This window comes from Magnolia sinica, chromosome 11 (genome assembly GCF_029962835.1).
Source record: "Magnolia sinica isolate HGM2019 chromosome 11, MsV1, whole genome shotgun sequence".
NCBI classification, from domain to species: domain Eukaryota; kingdom Viridiplantae; phylum Streptophyta; class Magnoliopsida; order Magnoliales; family Magnoliaceae; genus Magnolia; species Magnolia sinica.
In genome coordinates this window covers 178,978-204,444 of record NC_080583.1, presented here as the reverse complement: position 1 = coordinate 204,444, position 25,467 = coordinate 178,978, and the positions used below count along the sequence as shown (strand labels likewise).

The 25,467-nt window shown below is 39.5% G+C and overlaps 1 protein-coding gene across 1 annotated transcript; it reads left to right on the top strand.

The window, feature by feature from the left end:
- The first annotated feature begins 771 nt into the window (after window positions 1–771).
- Window positions 772–25,467, top strand: LOC131218488 (uncharacterized). The gene is made up of 8 exons (XM_058213042.1): window positions 772–935; window positions 6,818–6,899; window positions 22,911–22,964; window positions 23,099–23,190; window positions 23,306–23,419; window positions 24,640–24,707; window positions 24,938–25,049; window positions 25,133–25,467. Exons 1-8 carry the CDS (start codon window positions 873–875, stop codon window positions 25,226–25,228), a joined length of 681 nt encoding a protein of 226 aa, XP_058069025.1. The 5' UTR covers window positions 772–872; the 3' UTR covers window positions 25,229–25,467.

The following is a 25,467-nucleotide window of genomic DNA, read 5'->3' as shown; positions in this document are numbered from 1 at the left end:
TATTATGCACATTCTTTTTTTCTCAGCCAGACGTAATCTGTGCATTCGCCACTATTTTTTAAATGGTGGTGACTTATCTGCCGCTTTACATGGGAGTTCATGCAGGTGAATCCGACCTGTGGGGTCCAGCTATGTGTGGATCATAATCCCAGAAGCTAATAAGAAGATGACGACGGTAAAACAAAAGGGATCAGTGTCGAAATTAAAATTGCAGTATGAAATGGATAAAGATAATCAGATGAGTTCTTTTTTTTCTTTTTTTTCTTTTTTTTTAATATATATATATATATATTTAAACAGATACTCACAACCACGCACAACCCAGTGGGCATCGAATCCATGACCTATGTGTTGAAACTCTTGTGCGTCTACCACTGATGAGCTTATTTTCAGCACGATGAAGCATTTGGACCGTTGGGATGGACCAGTTACAGCTATGCCACCGCCTTCTAAGTGTATGATGTCTCAATATGGAATATGTGGTGACTTATGACTTGGGTTGTTGGAAAATAGTTGAGATTGAATGATGCTGGATACCTGAGCCGTGGCCTTCAAAGCGACGGTGGAGAACAAAACTCGTTAGCGGTCCACATTATGTGTTTGAGAGAGAGAAGAATATGATACGTTTATTATTATTATTATTATTATTATTTTATAAAAGGTAATAATAGCCAACCATGGTGGGGTCTACTCCGATGTACGGTTGCGATTAATGCTACATAACTTGAGACGTGAACTAAAGAGAGATGGTATACATTATTATGCTTCTCCTGGGCCCTACCGTATCATTTATACACAAGCTGGTGAGCATCTGCTTCTCTTGTCCTTGAAAGCCAATTGCAGAGAGGGAGAGAGAGAGAGAGAGAGATCAGATGGCTGCTTCGATGTTAGCTCGGAAATCTTTAACGGCCTTACGAGGTCGACATTTGGGTTCGGTAAGATGGCATCTCAAACCTTCCCATTCTCTATTTTTCTCTATTGATTTTAATTACTTTTCAATCTCTCTATTCTTTTTATGAATTGGGATCTGCTAACAGCATCGGATTCTTTTTAAAGGGACACGCCCTTTTGTTGGGATTTCTTTTTCTCAATTTGGAATTTATCGTAATCTTTCATTTAATTTTTTTTTTAAAATTTTTTTTAAAATAAAAAATAAAAGATTAGTTTAAACAACATGTTAGGAAGGTTTTGGTTTTGTTTTTCCTTATGACAGGCTGCGCTCATTTTCTTGTTGTGTTGATACAATTGGACTGTTATTACCTTTCCAAAAAAAAAAAAAAAACTTTTGGATTATTATTATAGTGGAGGCTGAGGTTCTGCTCTCTGTTACAGCATTAGTGTTATAGTCAATGTTTCCAGTAGGCGATGTGGATGGAGGGGAGGTCCCACCTCCTGATTTGCTGGATGATGAGACAAGCCTTGAGAAGTATCTCAAGTTTTGTTAGTGGGTGATCAAGAATCAGTTGGGAGGTTTATGTTTTCCGTTAGTTCATCAAATGGGAAAAAGGCTTCTTTTTTTCTTTTCTTTTCTTTTTTTCTTCGTATGAAGAATTAATTGTGTATGATGCCATCATCTTTTGTGGCTGCTGAGTTTAAACTATAGATGCATTCTAAGAAGCTTCAAAGCAATGTCAGCGTTAAAAATTGACATAAGTTGGGTTCTTAGTGGTGGCTTAGAGGGAATTTTGATGTAGGGGGTGTAAATCTTGATGTGCAAGGTGATCACGCTTATCTAAATCTATCTTGGCCTCACTTAAGTTTAGGTATTCCTGTGAAGGCGCTTAGGGGTCCAACTATTGGGAGACCTAAAATGAGGGTTGCAAGTTGAAAGAGGAACGACATATCCTTTGGTGGAAGAGTTACTGTCATGAAATCTACTATGACAAACTTGCTTTATATCTTATTTTGCATATAAAGTTTCCTAACTTGGGGGTAGAAAAGTTGGAAAGGCTTCAAAAGAGATTTGTTCCAAGAAGGTATGGGGACATTTCAAATTTTCATAATTCAGTGGGTGGAGCTGTATCAGTGTTACAGGGGCCATAACGGCCGTTACAACCCATATTGTAATAGTAACAATGGTGGTTGTTACGGCCACTGTTACTGTTATGGAATGCCTTGCCATCAGTGCTTCTCTTTCTTTTAATACTTGTATGTGATGAATGAGGAATGAGATTTACAAATAATAATAATAATAATAATAATAAATAAAAAATTTCATGGCTTGCTCATATGAACCCTTGGCTCTGAGTATAACCCTTAGTTGAACTTATAATCCATGCCATAGTTCTGAGTGTAACCCTTAGCAATTAGGCTAGCCTTGTACTTTCAATTGAACCATCCGCCCAATACTTTATAGAGTACACCCATTTGCATCCAATGGTATGCTTTCCCATGGATAAGGGGACAAGTTCTTAGGTCTATTCTTATCTAACACAACCATTTCGGCCTCCATTGCATGCTTCCACTTCGGGACTGCAATAGCCTCAAGAATAGACTTATAACTAGAAGAAGAAGAAATAGCAGCAAGGAAAGCACGATACCATGGAAACACGGTGGCATAAGAAAGAAAATTAGAGATAGGATGCAAGGCTAGATGATGACTACGAGTGCTAGAAGCCACATGTGATGATGGAGAAATAGGAATGGGGGAGTTACCTAAGGTAGGAAGAGAAACTACTGGTGGTGCAGGTGGTGGCCTCCACTTCTAGTGGACATAGGTAAGTATCTGCTTAGGTGTCGTCGCAGAAGTAACAAGTGGAGCATCAACCAAAGGCAGGCAAAGAGACTTGCATGTCAACAACATCCACAGAATCAATTACAAAGAAGAATGGACATTCTTCAAAAAAGGTGACATCCAAAAAGGTGACATCCATGGAAACATAAAAATTTTTGAAACTTGGATTATAACACCTATAGCCTTTGTTTTGAAGGGAGTAACCAAGAAATACACACTTGATTGACTGGTTATCAAACTTATCTCTCTAGGGGCCCAATGAGTAAACAAAACAAACACGACAAAAAACCGTTGGAGGAATAAGAAAGAGAGGACAATCAGGTTTAAGTGTATGAAATGGAGTTTTACTATTTTAAACACGTGAAGGCATACGATTGATTAAGTAGCATGATGTCAAAATAGCAGCAGTCTAGTATGACTAAGGAACCTTCATACCAATTAAAAGTGAGCGATTCACTTCAAGAAGATGGTGATTCTTGCGCTCAGCCACCCCATTTTGCTGGGGTGTGTAAGCACAAGAGAACTGATGAAGAATGTCATGTTCTTGAAGATAAGAGGTAAAAATTTTCTATACATACTCACCCCCATATCAGAACGAATTGTTTGAATATTACAATCATACTGTGTTTTAATCATTTGATGGAATGATTGAAACAAGTGTGGAAGTTCATCACACCGCTTCATCAAGTATACCTAAGTAACACAGGAAAAATCATCAACAAAGGTAACAAAATAAGAAAAACCATCAAGAGACATAACTGGATTAGGACCCCAAACATCAAAATTTATTAATGCAAATATTTCATTAGTACGTTGTGCAACAGTAGGAAAAGTAGTTCAAACATGTTTACTAAATTGTTAGGCTTCACATCGAAGAGACACATCATCCAACTTTTTAAATGCATGAACTAAAAAATGTAAAGTTCGAAAGGACACATAACCAAGACATGCATGCCATATTGCAGCAGATGCCTTTTGAGTCTCTAAAGTACTAGAAGCATAAACACACGAAGAAGATGAAGCAGAAACAATATTAGCAGAAGGCTCCCCCTGACACAAAAAGTAGAGACCACCATGCTCATAGCCCACACTAATAGTCCTCCTCGTACTCGAGTCCTGAAAGAGACAATAAGATGGAAAGAAAATCACACAGCAGTTTAAGGCTTTAGTGAGACTACTAACATAGATCAAATGTGCACGAAATTTAGGAACATAGAGGACACTGGATAAGGTGAGAGGAGGAGAAAGAGAGAACCAATATATTCCACTGGTGTGGAGGTTCCGTCAGCAAGACAAAGACGATGTCAATAAATTGAACTAGAAGGGATAAGACAATTATGCTCACTAGTCATATGATCTAAGGCTCCCAAATCAATAATTGAGCTTGCAGGCGATGAAGAGGCACGAAATGTAGTACCTATGTTGCAATGAAGGAGGAGGCAGAAGTTGCTGACTTGGCCTGAAGTGTCCGAAGTTGCTGAAGATCGAGAACATCGGCCCGTGTCATGGTGACAATATCTTTCTGATCTGAAGCACGAGATGGATCAAGAGAAAGGCCACCAAAAGTATCAGATGTGGCTCCAACCTCATCAGAAGTTGCAACATAAGCAGCAAGGCAACCATGTAATTTAAAACACCTATTCCGAGTGTGTCCAAATCGATTGCAATAAGTGCACATAAATCTCCTGCAACCATGACCATGTCCACGTCCTCTGCTGAAGGCTCCTTGAGTATCCAAGCCACCATTGCGACTATCAGGTGGAATAGTTGTAGATGTAAAGGGAGTCCTCTCCTGGGTAAGAACTAGGGCTGTCATCACCTGTCTACGTGCCTCAATATGAATGATGGAATATGCTATTTGGGGTGAAGGAAATGGATATGTAGCAACCAACTGAGTTCTCAGTGCCTCATACTCACTACTCAAGCTTGCCAAGAACTTATAAGTTTTGGCTTCATCTTCCCGCGTCTTCACGATTTCTGCACTACGACTGTCTGGAAGTTCACTCAGAGGCTGTAGGCGATTTAACTCATTCCAACGGCCTTTTAGGGCCCTAAAATACTCAGTAACAGACATATTCTCTTGAGTGAGAGACTAAAGTTCTGTAGTCAACTAGAAGATGCGAGGCTTATTGGAAACAATCCCATAAGTACCATTCAAAGACTTCCACAGATCAGATGCAGTCTCATAAAAGAAGTAAGCAGAAGCAATATTGGGCTCCATAGAATTGAGAATCCAACCCGTCTTGATGGCATTCGAAGAATCCCATGCATCTATCTTTGTAGAATCAACAAATGGTGAAGTGGAAGTTCTTTTGGAAGTGTCAGTGAGAAATCCAAGCTTTTCCTTCCCAACAACATACATTCGGACAGCCCAGGACCATCATAAAGAAAAGTAACTCCCATTGAACTTGGAAGTAATGGAGAGAGGTCCCTCAGAATGATGTCCAACGGCCTTGGGATCCATAGATATATGAAATCACATATAAAATAGCACTAGCAAGAGGTATAAATCATAACAGGGTCGCGGGATTATACACCAAACAGATGGTGTATGTGCAATGCCCAAAAAAGGGAAAAACAGTCCAATCGACCCCTATTGTTTACCAAACTATCATGTATATGCATCGGATATGCCCGAAACCACTTCTGATGTGTAGATCATCTAAAAATGGTCCAAGCAATATAGATTTTGCACGTAAAAAACCCTTGAGTAAGAAGAAATCCGAAGAGCGGACGATAGGTAGCTGGTTTCTAGAAAAAACATAGAAAATGTAGGAAAAATATCAAACAATCTCAAAAAATTGAGGAAAAATCACCATTAAGCTCCTCTCATTCGGCCACACCAGGGGGTACAGGATTTGACCCAATTTGACCATACGACTGACGTCAGCAGGGGTCTGGGATGGGAAACCTTCTCCTCTTTGGCTCCTTAAGATCCTCTTTTAACCTTGATTGTAACTTCGTCTCTGATACCATGAAGTTTTTATAGAGAATGTAAAAAAGATTGTAGAGATGGAAATTAAGGAGTTCAAAAAAATGAGAGCCCTATTCTGTCTTATTATCTTTTTATATGCAGGGTTTCCCCTATTTACAAGTAACATCCTAAAAAACACAAAATTCCACATAAGACTGTACTTTGCATATTTACATATAAACCTCTGCATAATGAGAAAAAATGTTCCAACATTTCGAAACCCAATTGTGAGTTCTTCCTTGCTGCAGCCCAGCCATCAGACCATCTAAAGAGAAACCCAATTCTTCCCCGTCACGACCTAGCTACGAAACCATCTAAGGAGAAACCCAACCGTTAGTTCTTCCTTGTTGCAGCTGGCTATGAGACCATCTAAGGTGTAACCTTGTTGCAAATCCACATGTTGAGATCTTAAAGATCGAAGCCCGTATTCTTCGATATTTGCAATGGGTGACCCTTTGAGGAATGATTAGAAGATCCAGTTTTCGATGGCTCATAATGACTGGCCTCTCAACCCTGTCATCCTCTTGCCATGGGAAGTGCTGTCGGGAAATCTTGGAGCTACCACAAGTGTTGCCAAGAACATCCTTTAGCCATCGTAAGTGCCCGCGATTCAAATTCCAGCCACCATAACCATTGGAAGTGTTGCTAGATCAAATGGGAACCACCAGAAATGCATATGACTCACATCACGATGCAGTCCTCTCACTTTAATTACAATGCACCATATATAGATCTAGACCTGTGTGCCCTAACAATATACAAAAAATTTCTTTAAGCATTATTCCAGTTAGAAACTCTAAGTCACCATTGTGTGAAGTGTGGGGTTCCAAGCCTCCCAAAGGTTAATAAGATTCTTAAGATCGACAATACCCAAAGTGGAAATCTCTCGTGCCAACATTTGCTTCATGTGTTTGTAAAGGGGCTGAATTGGGATGATGGAAGATCTCCTTCTTTCAATGAATTAATTTGGAAGGAGTTACTCTTTGTTTCCTATCCACCTCATGAGCTTTTCTCATTCCTAGTTATATCATTTGATGTTTCTCAAATATGGGCTTCTCATATTAGTTTTATGATTTTATCTGATTTCAGAGCTTTGCTTTTTGCTACAGGTTGGTGTTGGGCAACATCTTCAGGTTCCACATAGTTACAGAAGGGGATTCAGTTCGCACCCATTCTCTAGAATGGGAAAAGGTTTTCTTCCTGTTGCTGATCTTTCTTTTTCTTTTTTTCTTCTGAATGCGTTAATTGTAATATTGGATATCTAGATGTTGATATTTCATGAATCAAATATCATACTGGATGTTTAGCCTTCAGGTAGTTTAGTAGTATAACTATGAGTAGAGAAGCAATATTAATAAGATTTTTATTGGCAAGGAAATAAAAGATTTGAAACCGAGTTTTGGATTCAACGAGTCAAGCACTAATTCTTCCAAGAAAGATGAAGTAACCACATTACAACTTGGTTAGAATGAATGAGCTTGTAGCTCTATTGCAGTAGCTTCAGAGCTCTAATAAATCAGCACAATCTTTCTACTTGTGGTTTTTCCATAGTTGGATGGGCCAAAGTTCATGGGGCAAATCAAGGAGTTTTTTTTTTTTTGGGGATGATCATTGGTCTTCTAGGTGTATCTTTCGTGTTTTGGAATAAAATTCTCGTAACCCTCCCCCCCCAAAAAAGGAGGAAGAAGAAGACACTCCATGCCTCATGAGGTGTTTGGATCACTGTGAACCATGGAGCTCCACCTGCACAGACTTGAGTGCCTTCTGACACTTTTACATTCCCCGAGGCTCAAAAGACCAAATAATTCATGTTGTTTTTTTTACTTCGAAGTAAAAGTCGGTGCGAAAGAGTGGGCCCTCAGGATCCGACGGTCTACACAATATGGGACCTTCGCAAAAGCCAATGATGAACGACGTAGGTCCAGTGGTCCGCCTAACCATTACAAGAGCATATGAGTCTGATCACCCCTTTGATTCTACGGTAAGGATGGCCCTGGATCACGATATGCGGCTTAGATCATTTAAGGAACGGGTTAGATGGACATATAAGGGATACGGTGGTTATCTCTCTATTTTCTCTCTATGCTCTTGTGATTTTTTTTATTTTTAAAATTTTTTTTTATGGATTTCACGAGAAAACCTATTCCTGTTTAAAGGAGAGGTTCGGAGAGTTCGGATGAGGTTGGAAATTATCTGGTCTCATCCTATCTCCTTATCTAATCTACGTTTAAAGTTGAATTTGAAATTAAACTTTAAATGACTAAGAGAAAAACCGATTAAGAAATCAGTGGGAAAACCTCGTGGGATCCATCCACTTGTGATTGCCTACAAGTGGGCCTCACAGACCCATGTCCAACATCTCCCACTCAATCATGTTCGAGGATAGGCACAAAGAAGATTGTCCACCTAGCTCGTCTTATAACAACCAAAGCCAAACATCGTGCAAAAAAAAATAAAAATAGAGGCATGAGACCAACTGGAACACCATTATATTCTTACAGGTGTTTGAGTACTAAATGACCACCTAACTAGCACTCAATAACCCAAGCTTTGCAATGCCTGTCCTAGTCTGCATGACCACACTGGATGGAGTTAACTCCTGATTTGGAGTATTTAGCTAACATACTCACTTATCCAACTTACTGAGTTATTCTGAACACTTAGTTTTCACAAATATCGATTCGAATCCTTTTAAAGTAATACTAACACACACACATACACACACACACACACACACACACACACTTTTGAAAAAGAATAGCATTTGCCAAAAAAAAAAAAAAAACTATCAAAAACTCGATACCGCGGGCGGATAAGTCTTCAAGTGCGTATTTATAATTCTAGAAACTTGGTGTAATTGTCACAGGATCTTCGACACGCAGATGTATAATTTGGAATCGATCAAGCCGCTTTTCTAGCATAATTGAGTCTGACCAATCAAGGGCCTTTCATCATCGTACACTGAAGTAGTGACACTTAATCTTATTCTGCTATACACAAGAAGGTAGCTAAGGACACAAAAAATCACATACGGGACTGGCTATTCGTACGTTGTAATGATTAGATTGAATCAAAACAATCTGTATGTAAAAGGTCCTAGCACGTGGCTACAATCCACATCGTAAAGTAAACAATACTAGGTATATGTCGGGTCTACAATCCGCAGGTCGTATTACATAAGGTATGACTCATCTCATATCCTCACGACATGGCTTTAATTTAGGCCATAACATTGATCACATGAAGAGTGATAGAGTGATTATATTATTCGACTTGATCAGTCTCATCTTCAATCTTTTAGAACTGAAGGCGGATATAACTCATTCATATCTTCATTATTTATTATTCATAATAAAGGGCGGTTTACACCTTAGCGTATGAACATCACCCCTAATGTACCTCTCTTGTACATTCAAGGTTGGTCAACCCATACGAGTGAGTGATCGACCTTCTGACAAATGTAGAAATCCTACATGATGTCGAAGTAAATGCTGATGATCTACACACCTAGTCTATATTAGTGCTTAATACTAAATAAAAAGAATATATTATTCATTAATAAAAGATCAAAGATACATGATATAAGCATATCACTCAAGCTTTTCTCAATCCCATCTGCCTGATGTGAACCTAGAATAGATCTCTAGCTATATATGTTTCGTCATGGGATCAACCATCATCTCCTTAATAGGAATGTAGCTGAGGGCGACCTTTTTATCTCTCACTTGATCATCGACGTAAGGGTACTTGATCTCAGTGTGCTTGGACTTCTTGTGTTGTTTGGAGTCCTTTGCCAAGCCAATGGCAGAAGCGTTATCTATTCTCAACGATATAGGCTCACGAACGCTCGGTACAACACTCAGACCTAGTAGGAATCTGTGAACCCATACACACTCCTGAACTGCAGCACAACATGCATTGTACTCGGCCTCCATAGATGAAATGGCTATGGATGTCCGTTTCTTGCTCAATCATGAGATAACACCCAATCCAAGCCAGAAGACATCCTGAAGTAGCCTTTCCCTCATCAGCGTCATTACCCCATGCATCATCGGAATATCCTTTAAGCTCAAGACTTGTGCCTTCATAACACAACATCAAGTCTTTTGTTCCTCTGAGATAGCGGAATATATGTTAGATTTTAACAGCTTGCAAACTTTATTTGGATGTTTTTTGTCCACATAACCCGTGGGTTGTTGCATGTATATCTCTTAATCCAAATCACCATTTAAGAATGCGGTCTTTATATCCATCTGATATAACTCTAGTTTAAACTTACAACAATGGACAAGATCACGCTAATTGAAGAGTAATTTGCAAAGGTGAAAAAGTCTTCTCGTAATCAATGCTTTCTTTTTGTGTGAAACATTTAGCAACTAACCGTGTTTTGTACTTGTCCACTGTACCATCTGTCTTTCTTTTGATTTTGAGTACCCACTTATTATCTATCACTTTGTGATTGGAAGGCAGATATGCAAGTTCCTAAACCTTATTCTTCTCCACTGAGGTGATCTTTTCATCCATGATAGTCACCCAATCAACCGAATTTGAAAACAACAATGCATCCTGATAAGAATCAGGTTCATCATCGTCAATCGTAACACAAGAGAAGACTGGCCCTCAATATCGAAGTATCTTTAGGGAATCAATCCTCTTTTGCTTCGACGTAACTCAAAAGCTTGCTGAGATGTACTCCCACTATCTTGACGAACTATAGGTGCATCTCCATTTTGAGAAGCACAACTCTCACTCTCTTGAGATACATTGGGAATTTCAAAAAATTCTATTACAACCTTTTGCTTCTTTGGCTCGAATATCTATCTTTGACGAATGTCACGTCCTGAGATTATATCTCAGTCCATCCTCCTCGGTCCTCATAAACTAGAATGTTCATAAACTAGAACGTATCCCTTTTAAGTGCATGGGGTACCTGATGAATACCCACTAAATGGTTTTATTATCAAGTTTGCTTCTATGTGTAGCAGTCAACAAAACATATCTCAAAGATCCCCAAGGGCGTAGGTCTGCTAAAGAAGGAATCCTCCCAGTCCACATCTCATATGAGGGCTTAGGAACGGATTTAGACAGGACTCTATTAAGGACGTAGACAACTATTAATAGCGCCTCCCCAGAATGTGCTAGAGAGATTGGCATGTGCCATCATCGATCTAACCATGTCCAATAGTATCCTATTCATTCTCTCTGTAACTCTATTTTGCTATGGAGTATAAGCCATTGCGTACCACCAAATGATGTCAACGGTTTTACGAAATGATTAAATGTTTCAGATTTAAACTCGCCACCTTGATCAGATCAAAGGATTAAATTTTTTTTTTTTCTCAAAGTGATTTTCTACCTCAACTTTATATTTGAGAAAACAATCAAAATCCTCGGATTTTTGTGAGCTGAGATACACATATCCATAGCTCGAGCAATCGTCAATGAAAGTAACGAAGTATTGACATCTATTTCTAGCACGCACATTCAAGGGTCTACAGATATCTAAATGGATTATCTCTAGAAGACCCTTGGATTTAACCGCTTTAGGGAATGGTTTTTTAGAGGTCTTCCTGGACATAATGTTCACAACATGGCAAATCAACTTTGGATAATGAACCCAACAGACCAAAACGTTCTAGTCATGTCCTATGGTCCTTTCCAATGTGACTTAACCCTGCATACCATTTTAGAGATTTAGATACTATAGTTTCATTCGACATAATAGATAAAGCAAGAGGTGCATAATTACTATCTAAGTCTAGAATAAATAAATCTGAAATCAAATTTCCCCATGCAAAGATGAGGTTATCGAGTCTTAATGAAACTCGTCTCGGAAAAACGAATATCAAAACCATTAACTAATAACCTAGAAATAGAAATTAAATTCCAACGCATACCCGGTACAAAAATAGTATCACGGAGAGTTATTATATGCCCTATGCGCGTATGAAGACGATAAATGCCAATCCCTAGCACGTATTTGGCAACGTTATTCCCCATGTATACTTTGTAACTCCTCGTGGTTGTAGGCTGAAATTCCTCGAGTCATCGATAATCTCGTGTCACATGCTTTATTGCACCTGAATCCAAAATCTACTCGTTAGGTAAAGTATCAATGGAAATGATTTCAGAACAAACGCCTATAAACAAAGTATTTAGTGACTTAGGAATTACCGTCTTTTTATGGGTGCACTGGTGGGCATAGTGGCTGGAGTTTCCGCAAACGAAGTAGGTTATGTTTGACTTTCTCATATTCTTCTTTCCTTTCCCTTGCTTGGGATTTGGAGGAGGTATTGCAGTCTTCTGTTCTTGATCGTTCTTCTTCGCCTTGTTTTGAACTTTGGACCTTCTCCTGTTAGCTTTCCGCTTGTGGGTTTCTGTTGTAAGGGCCTTGGCCAAGCTTGGCTGAATTGCATTCATTTCAACCTCTCGTACTAGGTAGCCACAAAAGTCTCTCAGCATAGTGATAGAATCAGCATGGTTCACAATCCTTTTGATTGAGGCCCAAGATTCAAGCAAGAAACAGTGCATTGCGATTATCTTTTGATTTTCAATCAATTTGCACCCCACATTCCTAAGGGCTCTTATCATGTACTCTATCTTGCATATATGGTCCTTGATGGGGTAGTCGACTGACATCCTATATTCCTGGAACTCTAGTTTCATTGCTCAAACTTTTGCATCTGACTTCCGTGCGTAGGCATTTACTAGTGCATCCCAAATTCCTTTAGTGGTCTTATGCACTTCTTATGTCGGTATGAATTCTTTGTGCATTGCACTAATTAGGACATTATGGGCATATCGATTTTGTTTACACCACTTGTTGTAGCAGTTCATTGTGGCCCTATGTTGGCTTAGTTTTTCATTCTCAGCCATTATGGGTTCCTCTTGAACCTTGTCTAGAGTATGCAAAATGTCGCCATCATCCAGAAGGCTTTGCACTGTGCGGGATCAGTCTTCATAGTTATTGCTGTTGAATTGTTGACCCTTGAGTTGTTCAGTGATTAATGCATTGGTGGCCATTTATGCATTGCATCAAGTATCACTACTTAGCTATGGTTTAGGGTATTTACACTAATTATCAACATTTCTACTTGTTATTCAATTTTTAAAGTTATAAAAGTGATGAATCCATCTTAAGACGAGAACTGAAAGTACACATGTTCACACCCCAAGTATAGGGTTGTGATGTAGTAATAATCTCGGTAAGACCAAAGTCGAATCCACAAGGATTGAACCTTGTACGTAATCTGAAAGTAACCAGAACTAGAACTAGACGAAGATGTAATCTAAATCATGAGAAGGTAAGGGAATAATGGTGAATTTATTAAACTAAAACTTGTAAAATTTAAAGGTGGGAAACTAGGGTGCCAAGGATCCACTTGTAGCAATTGGGAAGCTACCTTGCATAATTCAAAGACACAGCTGGAATCGGAGTCCTATCTTATCCAGTTGGTAAGAAGAGATTTGTCAAATCTTCTGAATGTTTCATGGATCTAAACATCAATAAATAAGAATGGTGCAGATTTGGAAGTGATTCCGTCACCAAGCCATGCCCAGGAGACAAGGCAAACAACAACAATTTGCTAAACCCACAACCAATCATAAGAGATTTGTGAAAGTTAGGAAGGATTCCGTCACCCTACCATGCCCATGGGACTATGGTGAACAACGGGACTTACTAATTTCACAATCTCAATAATGGAAAGAACATACTGGAAGTTATCGTAGATCCATTGTAATTTAAGTCACAATAAACCATTAAAACTAAAAGTATATTATATAATCAAACTAGAATCCAAGAGAGTTCAACAAAACATAAATCAAACAAAGCAAACATTCCAATCACGTTACAAGCTTCACCTAGCTAAGAGGTTTAACCCATCATAGACATGATGACTAAAATCTCTTAAAAAAATAAAAACATAAATTAAGAAAGCAGGGAAAGAAAAACTCATGCAAACGGCCAGCTTGTTTCCTCTCTCTCTCTCTCTCTCTCTCTCTCTCTCTCTCTCTTCACGTCCACAACTCTGGATTGCCTCCACGGCTGTCCACATCCACTGATTTGATGATCCCCTACACGTTCTCTCTCTCTCTCTCTCTCTCTCTCTCTCTCCCTCTCTCCCTCTAATAGCCAACGCATAGGTCGGCTGGTGGTCAGTCGGTTGTTCGCAGTAGCAGATTTGGAAACCTCGTGTAGCGAGAACATTGTGCGATGTCCAATCTTCGTTGCTTGGGCTAATTTTGGATGGCCGACCACATGAACAGATTGGATTTCCATGCAACTTCCTCGTGATGGACATTCGTGGCCCTACTAATCAGGTGTTTGCGTGGGGCGTTCGCTAAACAAAGCATGCGCAACGCTTCTTGCGCGTTGAAAACGTGAAGCAGCTTGCGTTCGATCCGGATTTGGAGTTGCTGACTGTCTAATTCCTCAATTTGACTTCTTGGGAGTGACCGAAGTCCCCCCTGAAAGGTTTTGGACGGTTTGGATTAACATTTTGATCCATAGGTGGGTCATCCAACAGACTGGAACGTCCGGTTCTCTCTGGACTCTGTTACTCGCATAACGCATGCGGAAGTTACAAATCTGCGATGATTGGTGGGCCTCCTGCCGGAATTGTCTGGGAAATCCACTCCTTCCATCAGCTTTGTCGCGGAAATTCAGTCGAAGATGGACAATTTGGATTGTCGTTGATGCGGCCCATCTACGCTGGCCGCAAGTCGTCCCACCGCAACCCATCTGTTTGCGTTCAAAACAGGATGCACGTGACAGCTCGAAAGCACGTGGAGAGACATAGGGTATGGTCATATCTGCCCTCTGATCATGATGGACGGATTGGATCGTCCGAGACGATCATGATGATTGTCCACGATCCATCCAGTGGACGCTGTCCGTTTAAGCAACGTAGAAAGGGAGAAATCCCACTTCGAGCGGGATTCATCGGTCAAACACCATTTGACCCGGTGAATCCCATCCAGTGTGCTGCCGTTGCACCATTCTACACACGCACATGTTGGGTGTGGGGACCACGGTAATTTTTTGAGACATCTACACCGTCCATTCGTCTTTCCATCTAATTTGAGGCGTTGATACCAAATTTGAAGTATATCCAGATATCAGGTGGGCCCTAGATTGATGATTTATGGGCTGATCTATCCGTTGGGCCACTTTCAAAAGGATCCAATGGCTGAAATTTGACGTGTATGGTTAATTTATGGTCCTTAGGCCAGATATAAAGTTTCAAGCCGAACGGATGGTGGGAACCCTGTGATCTTGCATTCTAGACGATTATCAGGCCTCTTTAACGTGAATGACTTGATTTTCTCGAATATCTGGCGTGTAAATTCTTCGATCTTGGTCCCCTGGGGTCCGTCCCTTGCCTTGGTGATTTCTGAGTGTTAAATCCATGCTTTTAGTCCCCTTTTCAGTCTAAGCTTCCTGAATTCACATTGCACCAGAAACACGATTAAAATAAGACGTTAAACAGTATCATGTTCATAAATTCAGGTAATAACTAAAGTCTAATATGCAATATTTGACCCTAAATAACATACCCGAATAGGCGGTACAGATCAATCAAGTTCTCTGAAATAAGATGAACATGACGCTTTTATGATTATTTATTTGTAAAACTTACAACCCACCATTATGGATGCATGCATCATTTGGTGGAGTCATCTAGCTCCCACTTAGGTTATGCACAACCATAGATTATAAGGATAATCATAGCATAAGTTTTCTATTATCTAATGAAAAGGGGGCATAGATCTAATCACATCAAGCCTAATTGTGACACGCATATTAGCCTTATCATTAGATTTAAAGAAAACAAGTGCTAAGATGAATAGAAAGTCCGATCGTCACCATTTATCGTGCCCGTTCGTGATGGGTCCCAATCATTACTATTGATGATGGATCCTTTCATTAACGTTGATCATCACGGTTGATGATGGTTCCACTCACAAGTGGACTCATGATCAATAGTGATTTGATGGATATATCAAGGGATCTACATTCCCATGCATGCATATGTGCATTAATGCACACACATGTACATTTAATAATCAAGAAACATTGTGGGGTTACACATTTTGGTTATTGTGTTCCAAAAAATGTGGCCCACCTAACATGATTTATAATATGTACACAATCACTATTAATATACCACAATCAAGATCATGAAAATCTAAAATTTTATGATTTTTAGTCCTTATATTTTAATATATACATCGACCATCATCATTTCAAGAGATCCTAACTGTTAATCACAAAAATGGACCACACCATCGGTTAGATCTCGCTGAAAACCTCAAGTTACTTCCCAATAATTGGCATAAATCAGCCCACAAATGGCTGATTAAAGACCCTTAACAAGATACACTTAATCTTGAAGTGAAGTGATTTGGGCTTCTAAACCGGGTCATTACAATATGTGCATTAAATGTGGAGCCTATATGGGTTGTCCAACCACTCGTGGATAGCTTATAATGGTCCACAAAATTTTGACAAAGTTTGGATGCTTTCACTAATACCATCCAAAAGATACAGTACAAGTTAATGGACCTAATCTTGATTTGGGCCCATTTTTGGAAAGAAGCTATGTACTAAATGTTCTCCAACAATAGCAATTGCCCATTTATTTCAAGGAGTGGGCCTACTTTCCTCAGGCAAATAGATGTTACAATCTATATAAAATGGGCCCAAAAAAAAGAGAAGGCCTATTGCCCAAAAATCATTTAACTTCTCTTTCATTGCCTCATTTTCTCTCATAGGGCCTAAAATAGGTTTTTTTTTTTCCCATATATATTTTTATTTGGGCTTTACCATGAGTTCAGAACTCATTGCGGTAGGCCCAAAACACAAGTTAAGCCCAATAGGCCAACACACAGGCCTTGAATCCTAGGCCCATTGACCTTATTCCCTTCTTCTTTTGTTAGCGTTTGAAAAAATCCATCTTGCAGGTAGCCATAACTGCCATTTACAAACCACACCAAGGGATTATCGATCCCTCTCTCTTTTCTTTTTTTCCTTTTCTTTTCTATGTGTGGATGGGGCTACTACTGCCACGACTGTTGTTGTTGGTGATGGCCATGGCTACCGCTGCCATTGTTGGTGCTCACATGTAAGAGAGAGAGAAACAGGGAGGGAGAAAGAGTAGGGTGTTCTGTATCCATTATGATACGCCCGTAACGGCCGATGCGTAACGGTAACAGCCGTGACCGTTACGCGTTACAGGGTCGTAACGGCCACCCCCTTTAAAAATTTTTATTTTTATTTTTTTTAAAAAAAAAAAAAAAAAAAACGTACATTTCTTTTTTCCTTTATTTTCTTCTTCTTCTCTTTCTTCTTCTTCTTCTTCTGCGGCTGCGGCTGCGGCCCCGTTGCGGCTGCGGTTGCGGTTGTGGCTGCGGCTGCGACCCTTCCTCTTCTTCTTCTTCTTCTTCTTCTCTCTCTCTCTCTCTCTCTCTCTCTCTCTTTCTCCCCCTCTTTTCTTTTCGGTTTCCCTCTCTTCTTTTCATTTGGGTCTTGGAAAAAGGAAACTTCAAATTTATTTTTAAAAATGCTCCGCAGTGCACGCTGCACAGTGCACTTGCACTGTTTTGTTACATGGGCCCCACCTTGATTTATGTGTAGTATATCTATGCCGTCCACTATAATGTTTATTTTCCATCGAACCTATTGATAAGGTCACAAATAGTAGCTTGATCCATATATATATATATATATCTTAAGAAAATTTTAATGGTGGGGAATTAAACCCTTATTTTGTGGTTCACCTAAGATTTGGATCAGCCTCATTTTTTGGAACATGCCCTAAAATAAGTTGGCAAAAAGGATGGACCACATGGATATACAACAAATGCATTGGGATGGGCCCTAATTTTAAAGGGATACTCACTAGTGGTCCACCGAAGATTTAGATCTACCTAAATTTTTGGACCATGCCTTAAAATGAGTTGGCAACATAGATTGATGGCATTGATATACAAATACATTGAGGTGGCTCGCCTGGCCCACTAGTGGTCCACCTGAGATCTGGATTTACTTATTTTTTTCAATGCCCTTAAATGAGTTGCCAAAACGGATGGATGACATGGATATATAATACATAATCGAGTGGACCCCAGTACATTGCCCTAAAAATTTATACATGACGTATGTATTAACTCAAAATTAACCAATTAAATTTTGGGACCATTGTTGCTAAGTCACAATCCCAAAATTAAATAACTCCTACAATTTTCATCATTAGTTTGCAGACACTTGTTTTTTGAAAAAGGACCATTTGATATTTTTCATTTTTCACTGTCCAATAAATGTCCACCAATCCATTAGTGGGATAAGTGCCAATAGATTGCATTAATTTGAGGCTAATTTGGGGCATCAAATGGTCCCTAAACCAGCCCCGAATCGACAATAATATTTACCTTAATTTTATTTTATTTTAAAAAAAGATTTATGGGGAAAAATGATATTAAATTGTTAGGTATATGACTTACAGAACAGGATACAAAAGTCCCTAAACTCTATATTTTTTTTTTCAAAGATAACGGGATTATATATATATTTTTTTTAAAAAAAAAAGGATTACAGGGAGAAGGCAACTGCTGAGATAGCAGAAAAGCCGAAAAAACCTACAATCCTAAAAACAGAAGATCATAATCCTTAAGCCTAGTAACATTAACCACCCATTCTATAATCATCTTTTTGGCTCTAGAACACACTGCTTGAGCCGAGAATTGCTTATCATTAAAGCATTTGTCGTTCCTTTCCTCCCAAACTGACCACCATATGGCAAGGAGAGCCATTCTCCAGATACGATTTTTTATTTTGCCCAACTTGAATCCATGCCAGTACGCTAGCATGTTAGAGGAGGAACTTAGGATACACCCACTGATATTGAATCTAATGAAAAATTCCGACCAAATTTGAGCAATAAACGGGCAATGGAGCAGCAGGTGATCGACCGATTCTTCATCCTTCATGCAACATAAGCACACGTTGACGAGTTGCATGCCTCTCTTTCTCAAATTATCGATTGTAAGGATCTGGTTTTTCCCAACCAGCCAGCCGAAGCAAATAATTTTTTTTTTTTTTTGGGGGGGGGGGGGGCACAATATTTCTAGATGAAAAGAAAGGCGGGGCTCGTTGAACTGGGAGGGGGAAGAAGATGGGTAAAATGATTTTACCGAAAACACACTGGATTTGTCCCTGCTCCAGATCAATTTATCTGAGGTGGCCCAGTCAGGAACCATCTTGGACATGCAGTCGAGCAATTCCACAAATTCCATAACCTCCCAATCATGTAAATTTCTAACACACTTCACTTCCCACACAACAGTGGTGTCGAAAACAACATAACAGCTTGCCACGAGGATCTTCTTATTTGGGGCTAGGCGGTATATGTTCAGGAATCTAGTTTTGAGGGGCACCTCCCCCACCCACTGATCTTCCCAGAAACGAATAGCTGAACAACTGCCAATCTCAAAGCAAGTGTTATCAATCACAGCTTGCTTGGAACGAAGGATCCCTTTCCAGATGAAGGAGGCTTTGTACGTTGTCGAGTTTTTGGTCCACCAACCACCTGAAGAAGTGCCATCCTTCCCTTTGATGATATCATTCCATAGCGCTCCTCCCTCAGTACCCAATCTCCAAATCCATTTGCCTAGGAGAGCCTGATTCATAATCTTCAGGTTTTTAATGCTAGGACCCCCATCTTGGAAATGTTTGTAGACCTCTTTCCAATCAAGGAGATGAAGTTTCTTCTGGTTCTCCTTCCCGCACCATAGAAAGTCTCGTCTGAGTTTGTCAATGCGTTCCAGAACTGATGATGGGCATTTGAATAGAGACATGTAATAAATTGGGAGGTTAGACAAGGCTGCCTTGATGAGGGTAAGCTGGCCTCCCATCAATAAATATTGACATTTCCACCTGGCTAGATAATTTTGAAGCTTGTTAACAATTTTATCCCACATAGCTTTCGGAGGAGGGCCGATGGCGAGGGGAAGGCCCATGAATGTAGATGGGAGGGAGGCAGCTGGGCAGCTGAGAGAATCAGCATAGCTTGTTAGATCGGCAATCGAAACATTTACTCTAAAAAATTTTGACTTGGCCATTTTAATTCTCAGCCCCGAGACAGCTTCAAAGCACCGTAATGTCGTTTGCAGGTTGTAGATGAGCACCGGGTTTGCTTCAGAAAGGATGAGCATGTCATTCGCAAACTGAATGTGGGAGATTGGAGGAGAAATTCCTGGCTTCGCGATCCCTTTGAGGATCCTAGCATTTTGGCCACATAGCAGCATCTGCGATAAGGCCTCTCTCACCAAGAGAAAAAGGAGCGGGGATAGAGGGTCCCCATGGCGGATTCCTCTCGTGCTATTAAAGAATCCCTTCGGGGCACCATCGATAAGGATAGAGAAGTGGGTCAATCCCACGCACGCCTTAATCCATCTTCTCCACCTCTCGCCAAATCCCATTTAGAGAAGCATATATTGAAGAAATCCCCAATCCACATGGTCGTAGGCCTTTTCGATATCCAGCTTGCAAAAGATACTCTTCATCCCGGACTTATGGCACGAATGGAGGCATTCGTTGGCAATCAGGGCACAATCAACAATCTACCTACCCCTTATAAACGCATTCTGATACTTCGAGATCAGCTTCCCCATCACTTTCGATAGTTTGGAAGACAAAATTTTGGCCAGAATTTTGTATGGGCCCCCAATCAGACTAATGGGTCTGAATTTGGCGAAGGAACTCGCACTAGCTATCTTGGGGATAAGTGTGATGAATGATGCACCAAGGCCTTTTAATATTTTACCTCCGCGATGAAACTCATGCAGGAAATCCATGACATCCTAGCCTATATATTGAAATAAAATGCATGTGAGTCACGAAGTATGCAATGCACTAGCACTATAAATAAAAGGAAAACTTGAAAATATAAGATGTTTCGGTATTACATTCATTATAGTAAATTTATATAGATATTATATAGTTAGAAAACTAAATATAAAAGGTTTGCAATTAATTTCAGGTTGCCAGGTTCATAAATCCATCAGACAACCTGATATAACATTCTCACCAAAGAGTGGACTGTTACACCACCATAAACATGTTCCAAATTATAAATGAATTCATATTTGGAATATTTAGAATATTCCGAATTTAATGGATATTTTTTCATAATTTTTTGACCCTTTTTTTTTTTTTGCATCGTTACACACCCCGTATCGGCCGTTACGGCCCCGTATTGGCTGATACGGGCCGTATCCGTATAGGTAACGGTGGGCACCGTTACTCCCACCAATACTGATACGGAATACCTTGAGAAAGAGAGATGCGGCGGAGCTGCCTTCATCAGGAAAGGCAGAGAAAGAGAGCCAACGCCTCGAGTGGTGGCCGTAGCCTTTTCCACCACATTGGCCGACTGAGGTGGCAGTGGCTTCTACATTCTCCTTTTCCCTCTTTCCCTCTTTATCTATCTCAAATCTATGGCACACCATTATTTTAGGGCTTAATCAAATTTCCAATCTTTGGATTTTAATTCAAATTATGAATCTCCAAATTCTTTATCATACCAATCCTCAAGATTGTCTTTTATTAACTTCTTTGTCCATTTAACTTCAATATTCCTCTCACGCCAATAGGATGTAAATCCAGATTCCAGACCCTTGGTTCAATTCTTTAATTCCTCGTTAATTTGATATTACTCTATTTTTTATTAATCCCCATACCTGGGGGATAAAAATAAAAAGAATAAACGAATGTGTAATTGATCGATGTATAATTAAAATAAAAATATAGAATATAATGAAAGGGCCACTGACCTTTCACGATTAATTCACCAAATCGAAGATCTGCCGTTAACCTGGCTCCGATACCACTGATAGTTAGTGCGGAGAATCCGACGGTCTACACAATATGGGATCTTCGCAAAAGCTAATGATGAAATGCGCAGGTCTAGCGGTCCGCCTAACCACTGCAAGAGCAGATGGGTTTGATCACCCATCTGATTCTACGGTAAGGATGGTCCTGGATCACGATATGCGGCTTGTATCATTTAAGGAATGGGCCAGATGGACATATAAGGGATGCGATGGTTATCTCTCTAGGCTCTCGTGATTTTATTTTATTTTTTTATTATTATTATCGTCTTTTTTTTTTTATGGATTTCACGAGAGAACCTATTCCTATTTAAAGGAGAGGTTTGGAGAGTTTGGATGAGGTTGGAGATTATCCAATCTCATCTCATCTCCTTATCTAATCTACATTTAAAGTTGAATTTGAAATTCAACTTAAAATGACTGTGAGAAAAACCGATTAAGAAATTAGAGGGAAAACCTCGTGCAATCCATCCACTTGTGATTGCCCACAAGTGGGCCCCACAGGCCTGCGTCTGACAAGAAGAACTCCATTGAAAATCATCATCATCTAAGCCTTATCCCAATTAATTGGGTCCAGCTACATGAATCCTGTAATGCCATTCCACATGTCACAGTGTTTGGATTCATGATGATAGTTATGGCATAAGTTTGATGCCAGCTGCCAACTTGATGCATGCCTCTTTTAGCCGGGCCGGGGACTGGCAATGAAAGCACAAAACTCCTGCAGGTGCCATGTAATAGACTATTACATTCATTACAATCAAGCGCTATCTAATAGTCTATTTAAATAGATTGATTACAATCAGCAAGTAATGATGTCTATGTTCCACCTGTTTCCATTTGACTCGTTCGTCACTGCCACGAGAATTAAGTTTTTTGGTTTGGTACTCTCAGTTTTAGTGAACACCAATGGTTTTTCTCATTCCTCATCACCCTAGGGTGTAGCCCAGTATCACCAAACACCAAACTTCCTCTCCTACTCTGAGCCCAGTTGATTGATACTATAGTATAAGCAAATCATTAAGGCATTGTAGATAAGATTTTCATCTGCACGAAGTTGTCAAATTATGTTCAGATTCAGCATGGTGTCTACCAAAGTATGAACTTTGATGCAAAATTTTGTAGATAGGATTCGAGATAGGGGTTCTTCTTAGAGAGATGAACTTCTATGGATGCTTAAATTTTCTATTTTCTTTTTTCTTTTTGCAACAATTAAAGACATTGATATAAAATATGGGTTCTCCCCTGTAAAAATCTATGGGAATCGGTTCTGGATATGATTATTAATTTATTTGCTGTCCCTTATCGCAGATGATTTTGAACGAGAGCAGCTTGCAAAAGAGATCTCAAAGGATTGGAATTCTAGTAATGTGTCCCATGGATTTAGCTTTCCCACTGTTGTAGTTTTCTATTGAACTACTCCCTTTTTGCATTTTTATTTTTGGTACATTTTCTACAAATGCTGGGACCTCTTATGATGCTATCTTTATGAGTTGCAGTTTTTGAACGAAGTATAAATACATTATTTCTGACTGAGATGGTTCGGGGTTTGATGCTGACACTAAAGTACTTCTTTGAGAGGAAAGTTACAGTAAGTTTCTTCATTCTTTATTCTTTATTTTATTTTATTTTTTCTAGGCATTTGTTTTCTGTTCAAGTCATTTGGTGACATTCTGAGTTCTTAAGCTTTATCATGCTTATTTCAGATTAACTATCCATTTGAGAAGGGCCCTTTGAGCCCACGCTTTCGCGGAGAACATGCTCTCCGCCGCTATCCAACTGGAGAGGAGCGTTGTATTGCATGCAAACTGTGTGAGGCTGTAAGTGATTGTATTTCATTGTTCATACACTTCCTCACTGCTGAGAGGATCCTATACTTCATCATATGTGCACACGTGCATCTCCCTCCTTCCCTCCCTCCCTCCCTCCCTCCCTGGTGGTGGTGGTGGTGGTTCGTGAATGAACAGTATGCATGTGTTGTGATGATGAGGATGGTGGTTTTTGAATGAAAAATAGAAGTATTCTATGGAATTGCGGAAGCAATAAAATATATATATATATATATATATATATATATATATATATATATAAACTTTGGATCTTGTCATATTGATATAGTTATATGATGATATTTGAGTGATATATATGAATACTAGTTGCTATAAGTATTAGAATGTAAGGCTTACCTTGATGAATAGAAGTACACTAGATAAATCTATGGATTATATCGAAACAAGGAACTAACATTCTACTAAATCAGTGTAAGTGTCAATGTCTGTTGTATGCCGGAAGGCCCTGAACCTGCAACTTTTTGAGAGATGGATTTTCACTGTTCCCAGTGGAGATGATTATAGTTTGAGGTGTATACTGGCAAACTTTTTACTGCACACAACTGTGTTTAGCAATCTGTATGCAACCTGTGTTTTAGTGCATTGCAATTAGTGAATTGGTGTGTGTGTGTGTCTAGAGAGAGAGAGAGAGAGAGAGAGAGAGAGAGAGAGAGAGAGAGAGAGAGACCTAATAATTTGGTGGTAATGGTTTCGAACCTTAGGATGCATTTGGATGCACTCTTTGAGTAAAAATTGGAATCATTTGACTAATAAATGGAAACAACCAAATTGTAGCACCATCTTGAGGGTCAGGATTCATGGCTCCAAATCATAATTATGCTACATTGAAGTCGAACTTGAAAGAAAACTAAAGATTTAGGGATGCTTCTAATGAATGTTAGGAAACATAGGTTTAATCTTTTAAGACTGAATTTGTGTGCATAAAATCTCTTGGTTAAGTACTAAACAAGACTTGCCAAGTTGACTAGATGCAATCAAAGACTGGGGTTGAGTTAGATGGAAACTTGATTCCCTTGCAACCTGGAAGCAATTGATTGAATCCTTGATGTGGGTACATGAAAAACTTTCCAGAAATGGTAAAATAAAAGAACTAGGTTACACCGTAAGCATTTTGTACTTGATCAGATGACTGACTTTCAAGGTATTGTGCTATACATATGTTATCTAATTGGTTTTCCTTCTCTGATCAGATTTGTCCGGCACAAGCAATCACAATTGAAGCCGAGGAACGAGAAGATGGTAGCCGTCGCACTACAAGGTGACAATGTGTTTATTTCAGTTCTTGGAGTTCCTGCTCTCTTCCCTATTTCTTCATCATCGTCGTCATCCCTGTTGTTGTCGTTGTGCTGTATTACTATAGCTGCAGTTATTTGTTGCATCACCATCTACAGTTTTTACTTTTGCCATTGTCCCAGAAATTTGCTGTATTACCTTTCCCCTTTTCCCATTTTATTTATTTGTTTCAATTTTTATTCTGGGGATATGCAGGTATGACATTGACATGACTAAATGCATTTACTGTGGATTCTGCCAAGAGGCGTGCCCTGTTGATGCCATTGTCGAAGGGCCAAACTTTGAATTTGCAACAGAAACTCATGAGGTAAAATACAGTGTTGAAGAGTTCCAAAATTTTCTTCTTTGCACGTTTTTAAGATAGTCACAAATATGACCTCTAAATTGCAGGAGCTGTTGTACGACAAGGAGAAACTGCTTGAAAATGGAGACCGATGGGAAACTGAGATAGCGGAGAACCTCAGATCCGAGAGCCTCTATCGTTGAGCTCTGTGGCACCCAATGGCTGATTTCCCTCGATCTTGAAGACATGAAATAAAGAAGTGGCTTTTGCACTCGAGAATTCTGAAATTGTTTTCTTTTTTTGAGTACATCTCTGTTCTGACATTTAGAAATTCTTTCTTTGATTCCGCATCTGGTTATCTCCAACATTACGCTGACAGTAAATAGGGTATGATGATTGATGAAATGGAAATGCATGGAAAGATACGGCTGTTTCTGTGTAA